The following is a 6,731-nucleotide window of genomic DNA, read 5'->3' as shown; positions in this document are numbered from 1 at the left end:
CACATCAAATAAAAATATAAATAAAATGATATCAAAACTTAGTATGTATAGAAATAAAACAATTATATAGAGTTTGGTTTTTTTGTTGTTGTAAAAATAATTATATATGTAGTTTATGTTGATAAATAAATTCATGAAAGATAATCATAATTACATCATTAAGGCATTTTTTTTGCCTTTTAGTTTTTTGTTTTAATATATTAAATATATATATGTTTGTTAATAATTTTATTATTTTTATGTTTTAGGAGTTGATCATTTGATAATCGATAACATAATTAAATTTTTTTAGTCCCATGAAATAATTTTTTAGTATATATTCTTATAGTTTAGTCTAACCTTTATAATTAATTTCTCTTTTATATTTTTTTATTTTAGAATTTTAGAATTATTATTCCCAAAAGCAAAAACAACCGTCAAATCATATGCAAATCAATTGCATCACTCCATCAATAATTAGCACTATATGATTCATTAAATACTTTATTAAACTTTTAGATGATTTATGAGGGGTGGAGTTACCAGTAGTTCAAGATTGAATCACGTTGAATTGCAATAAGAATTGTTTATTTTGATTGAAATAATAATTAATTTAATTTTCTCTCCATTTTTATCTTAACATGCACACACGCACATATATATATATATGATTAATTTATATTTTAAGATTATTTAATTTTTTTTAATTGTATTAAATTGCTTGCTTTTTTTTTAACATCCAATTGTTGGACAATCTAATGTGAATTATTTCAAGTAAAAAAATCAACTAAAATAAAATTTATTGTTTTAGTGAATTTTTTAAGGTGGGACAAAATTCATTAAAACTATCATTTAGATGTGTTTATGTCAAATCTACATTTATTCATGAAAATTTATATTGTTAATGCTGAAAATGAAATTATCAAAGATTGTATAAGTACTACATAACATGTTTGTTATTTTTAGAATTGAAATTCTCTTAAGAAAACATGTTTAGTACCAAGGTTAGTAATTTATTTTACTTTATTTTATTTTTGAAAATTATGCATATTAAATTTTTTTATATAATTAAAAATTATGTATAATAAATTTTCTTAAATTAAAAAAAATTAAGTTTTCAATTGATAAAATGTATAATTACATTCAATTGATAGAACTACCAATGAAAGATTATTTTAATCAAAAAAATGAGATGAAAGATTGATTGGTTATACATAACTCTATCTTCTCCATATGATAAAATATATTAGTGTTATATTAATAACTTAGTAATTTACTAATAATAACTTAATAATAAATTAGTAAAAATTTAATAGTAAATCAGTTTTAGTTTAATAGTAATTAATTTAGAGTAGGACATCATAAATAATTAAGTAGTAAATTAATGATAAATTAGTAATAAATAATTAATAATTTAGTAGTTAATCATTGAAAACTTAAAAGTAAATTAATAGAACTTAGGAGTAAATCATAAACAAAATAATAGTTAATCAGCAATAATTTAATAATAAATCATGCAAATTTAATATAAATCACTAATAATTTCATAATGAATCATTGATAATTTAGTAGTAAATTAGTGATAATTTTTAAGTAATAAAAAATTAAGTAGTAAATGAGTGATAAGATAATAGTAAATATATAAAAATATAATAGTAAATCATTAATAATTTAGTATAAATTACTAATAACGTAATAGTAAATTGCTAATAACTTAATTATAAATTAGTGATAATTTAGTAGTAAATTAGATAATCATTGATAATTTTTTTGTGAATCATAGGTAAATTAAAAGTAAATCAGTTATAACTTTAGAATAAATTATCAATAACTTGGTGGTATATCACAAGTAATTTAAGAGAAATAATTCATAACTTAATAATAAATCATTCATAACTTAATGGCAAATCATTCATAAATTAAAAATAAATCATTGATAATTTAATAGTAAATAATTAATAATTTAATAATAAAAAATTGATAACTTAATTGTCAATCATTTATAATTTTTTTATACTTGAAGTTATCAAGAATTGAACCCTGATTACTAGTAAAAACAAAGTCAAAACTTTCATTTTGAGAGCTAAAATAAACTTATCATGAATGTATTTAATAAAAAAATTAGTGAAAAAAATTCTAAAATTGAATAAAACAATAATGTTATCATATAAAAAAAATTATCTCATTTATCATTAGTGGGCTTTTTAAATTCCTTTTTTCGTAATTGTAAATGCATAATAACATACTAGTAAATCAATGATAGGTTAATAAAAAAAAGTGATAAATTAGTAGTTAATCATCGATAATTTAATAATAAATCAATGATAATTTAATTATAAGTTGGTATAACTAAATAGTAAATCAGTAGTAAATCAGTTTTAGTTTAGTAGTAATTAATTGATAAACTTAATAGTAAATCAATGATAAATTAGTAGTCTCCCAAATAAATCAATATAACTAAGTAGCAATTAATCATCAATAACTTAATAGTAAAAAATTCAATAATAAATCAATGATAAGTTAGTAGTCTCCCAAGTAAATTATGGGTGACCAGTTCCTGAAGGCTAACAATATTTTGGTTTTGAAAACTTTGGCAACACTTTTTATTGTAACAACACCTAGCAGGTTTTGTTTCTCTTCTCCTTTTTTCTATAACAATTCAATTTTGAATCTAATTCGAAGTTCTTTTTTTATTGGTCAAAAAATTATGTTGAATTTGATAGTTTATTTTAATTCTAATATTTTGAATTTTCAACTTTGAACAATTTTTTAAAACATATTTTTCATTTATGCAAATTTATCAAGGTACATGTTTCTTATTATTTTCTTTGCAAGTATTCAAGGTTTGTACTTTTTGTTTGCTGTAGCATTTCTCTCATAATCCCTTGTTAATGGTTTTGATAGTGTTCATTTGACTCATTGATATCTGTAGAAAGCAAGTAAATCTGGGAAAATCCTGAAGCGAATTGATTGGATTCCTTACTATATTTTTCATGTTTAACAGTGAATTTCTCTGGTAATTGCATGCCATGTTGAATTCGGGTGGCTTGCTTGTCACAATTTAGATTAAAATTACAAGATTTACATTTTAGATATGCTTTGCTAAGATGATGTAGAACACATATCGGCTTTGATAGGTATCACCTAAGATTAGAAAGGGAAAGCAGTCTAGAGAATGGATGTTTCTGGTGATAAAATAGACGATATCCAATTCATCATTACTATTAAGGTCATTTAGATTTCATTCTTCATCCTTATATTTAATATGTTTAATATGTTTAATATTGCTTTTGTTCTCAGTTCATTTAAGTTGGGTGATTGTTGTAAAGTTGAGTTTTGTGAAATATTTGTGAAATATTTTTAGTTGGTTAGATTAGTTTGTGCATGGTATTATAGCTCTTGGACTTTGAAGTTTGATGTGGCATAGATAGGTTGGCGTAGATTAACACAACATCTTTTTGAACAGTTATTTCCGAATAAATGCAATTATAGTATTTAAGTGCTATACACTCATACCAGACTCTTTAAGTTCTATGACATATTTTTTTCATTTCTACTTGGGACTCTTACCACCTTTGCTGATATGTTATTTTATTCATTGCTTTCTAATTAATTTTACGTGATTAGAACATTTATGGTCATTTGTGGAAGGAGATGGAAATCCTAATGGTTTTATGTTAACATGTTGAGTGTTGGATGTTTTATTTGAAATTGTTGGGCAACAATGCACTGTCAGCTTCAAATAATATCTTATTTTATTTTCTCAATTTCTTTTCAGGCACTTTATTCAATTAACAATCTGCTGACATGCTTGGCAGATTTGTTTACACCGGTAATCTCTGATTTCAGTTTTTTAAATCGAAGTTTGATTCAGTTTCTTTTATCTCATTGATTACAGTTGTAGGTTGTGGAAAAGGTGTTTGTTAGGATTTGTGGAGAAGAGAGTTGTAGCATTTACAGGTAAAAGCAACTTAAGTTTATTTTGATTCCCAAACTTCCAAGTCATAATCTATGTTTACTTGCCGATGGTTTAAACAACATACTTTTTTATTTTTGCCAAATTTAGCCTTTTTTTCTTATTGGTGGACTTCTGGTTGATTCTTTGTTTAGATCTACTGCCTACCTTTACTCCTTATATGCTATATGTATGTCATCATGGCCATCTTCTTCTTCATGTTCATCTTTTAATATACCTGTTTGTGTTGTAAAAAACATGCATTAAGCTTTTATAGCAGTGTTTCTAAATCTAATATGCTCTATGTGATTAAAAAGAAATAATTTGAGCCTTTTTGACATGTCAAGGACTTTTCTCATTGTTATAAGTGTAGGTTTTCAAGGTCTGCGGAAAGCTAAAGCGGTAGAGGTGTCCAAATATTTAAGGGCAGTAATTAGTTGTCAATCACTGCATTTAGTGTAAGAAAATTATTATGAATAGTAGCTTACCAAGTGTCCTTAGAACTCTCATTGGCAAACTCTATCTATAAAACCGATAAATATATTTCGGTAGTCTTAAAACTCATTTTGATTACTTCACCGAAATTCAACTATTATGATATTTAAAAGCCATTCAAACAAACCACTCAAATGCTTTGTTTGGAATTGCAGACAGTGATTCTTCCAAGCCTAGCAACTGTTTTGTTTGGAAAAGAACAAATCAAAGGAATCAATGGGACAGCTGGGCCTAGTTAGGATGCCACATGGCTCAAATCTGTTTATTCAGATAAAATCTTACAATTTTGATATTGCCTTGAAAATACTACCTCGGCACGAGCTGGTATTCAGGAAGTTCACTTCCTTCCATTCAATCCAACTGATAAGTGAATGACTCTGACAAATATTGACAATCAAGGTAGAATGCACCGGGTCAGCAAAGGTGCACCTAAACAGGTAAAGGCATTCATCAGCAATACTTTATGTAATTTGACTGTTCCGCAATAAATTTGAGTAATTCATTCCTGTTTATTCTAGATTTTGAATATTGTACGCAACAAATGAGAGCTGGAACGAAGAGTCCATGCAGTAATTGATAAGTTTGCATAACGTGGATTACAATCACTTGCAGTAGCATATCAGGTATATTTATCATGTGGTGTTGTTTATTTGTCCTACAACAAAGTGATTTCATTCCTGTTACATTTTACAATGAAGTTGATAATGTTTATATTTATCAATCAATGTGCAGGAAGTTCCTGGTGGAAGAATGAGGAGCTCCGGCAGTCCATGGCAATTTATTGGCCTACTGCCTTTGTTTGATCCACCTATACATGACAGTGCGGACACAATAAAAAGGGCATTGAATCTTGGAGTGAACGTGAAAATGATCACAGGTGTATGTCCTTATATTGATAGAGCATCAAACTATCTTAATGTACTTAGTAAATGCATTTACTTGTGCTCATTTGAGTATTTCTTTTTTTGGATAAAGCATTTTAATATTTCTCCTTGTACTGATTGATGCTTTGTATTGTTGATCTTTCTAATAACCATTAGGTGATCAACTGGCAACAGCAAAAGAAACAGGACGCTTTCTCGGAATGGGAACCAACATGTATCCTTCATTAGCCTTGTTAGGACAAAACAAAGACGAGTCTATTACTGCTTTGCCAGTTTGCGAGTTGATTGAGAAAGCTGATGGTTTTGCTTGTGTTTTCCCTGGTATTTTCACTTTTTTCTATTTCCATCTTGAAAATTGCCTTGAAAAAAGTTGACAAGCCATGTCCAAAAACTCAAACACAAACACTTAAAACTGTAGTTCCACTGTTGAAACAGCTTGATACCACTGGACTATGAGGCCCGTGGTCAGAGACGGATGTGATGATTGGATGCAGTTTATGGATAACGTGGTACTTGATTTGGGTTTTAGAATAGGCTTCTTTCTCTTGTCATTGTTTGTATAATTTCATTTAATTGGTGGTGCAGAGAACAAGTATAAGATCATGAAGAGCTTGCAAGCCAAGAAATATTTATGTGGAATGACTGGTGATGGGGTTAATGATGCTCCTGCTCTTAAGAAGGCTGACATTGGCATAGCTGTGGCTGATGCAACAGATGCAGCTCGTAGTGCTTTGGACATTGTCCTGACAGAACCAAGTCTTAGTGTTATTATCAGTGCTGTACTAACTAGTCAGGTCATATCTCAGATAATGAAAAATTACACGGTGAGTTTAGACCATGCCATGAGATGTGATACGAAAATTTGGTGTGAGTCAGGCAGTTATCCTAAACTTCTACTTGGCATGGCCTGTTCTCTTAATCATCATGCCACTTCATTGGTCAGGAACTTAAATGGTTATGGTTTTCTGACATTTTTATTTTCTTTTTCACAATTAACCGAAATTGATCATCATTGTTGTTTAATCGAGTTATTTGATTTCTTTCGTCTCTGTAGATATATGCAATCTCCATAACAATCCATATTGTGGTAAATTCTGGCATAATTGCTATGGTTTAGTATAATCTATGTTAATGTATTGATGGCTTCCTCTCAAATGGCTTGATTCTAACTTGATACTTGCACAATCATTTGACCTCTTGCTTGACAGCTCGGTTTCATGCTACTGGCCTTGATATGGCAGTTTGATTTCCCTCCCTTCATGGTGCTGATCATTGCTATCCTTAATGATGGTTTGCATTGCTTGTCTTCGGGTGATGAAAATGCTTCAATTATTTTATTTAGTATGCTTAAATGAATCCGAATGTTAGACTTTCTAACTATTTATTTGCCTAAAATATCAATGGTGTGCCAGGTACCA

The 6,731-nt window shown here is 28.1% G+C and overlaps 1 protein-coding gene across 2 annotated transcripts; it reads left to right on the top strand.

Moving 5' to 3' along the window:
- Nucleotides 1-4,951: 4,951 nt before the first annotated feature.
- Nucleotides 4,952-6,039, top strand: LOC111308110 (plasma membrane ATPase 2-like). 2 transcript variants are annotated; one of them, XR_016327048.1, is made up of 5 exons: nt 4,952-5,052; nt 5,162-5,306; nt 5,470-5,634; nt 5,749-5,822; nt 5,899-6,039. XR_016327048.1 is itself a non-coding variant. In XM_089742699.1 (4 exons), the coding sequence occupies exons 2-4, from the start codon at nt 5,180-5,182 to the stop codon at nt 5,751-5,753; spliced, it is 297 nt and encodes a 98-aa protein (XP_089598825.1). In that variant the 5' UTR covers nt 4,952-5,052; nt 5,162-5,179; the 3' UTR covers nt 5,754-5,890. The 2 variants fall into 2 exon arrangements, 1 of the variants encoding a protein (XP_089598825.1); XM_089742699.1 differs by lacking the exon at nt 5,899-6,039 and having other exon boundaries at nt 5,749-5,890.
- The last annotated feature ends 692 nt before the right edge of the window (nt 6,040-6,731 follow it).

This window comes from Durio zibethinus, chromosome 2, assembly GCF_047325235.1.
Source record: "Durio zibethinus cultivar Kanyao isolate XHJ-2024 chromosome 2, ASM4732523v1, whole genome shotgun sequence".
NCBI lineage: Eukaryota > Viridiplantae > Streptophyta > Magnoliopsida > Malvales > Malvaceae > Durio > Durio zibethinus.
This window is presented reverse-complemented; position numbering and strand designations above follow the sequence as displayed.

Bases quoted from the DNA above. Each gene is read 5' to 3' on its own strand.
- LOC111308110 (XM_089742699.1), top strand. From the start codon at position 5,180: ATGAGGAGCTCCGGCAGTCCATGGCAATTTATTGGCCTACTGCCTTTG. The intron at 5,307-5,469 runs GTGTATGTCCTT...AATAACCATTAG, and splicing joins GAACGTGAAAATGATCACAG to GTGATCAACTGGCAACAGCA.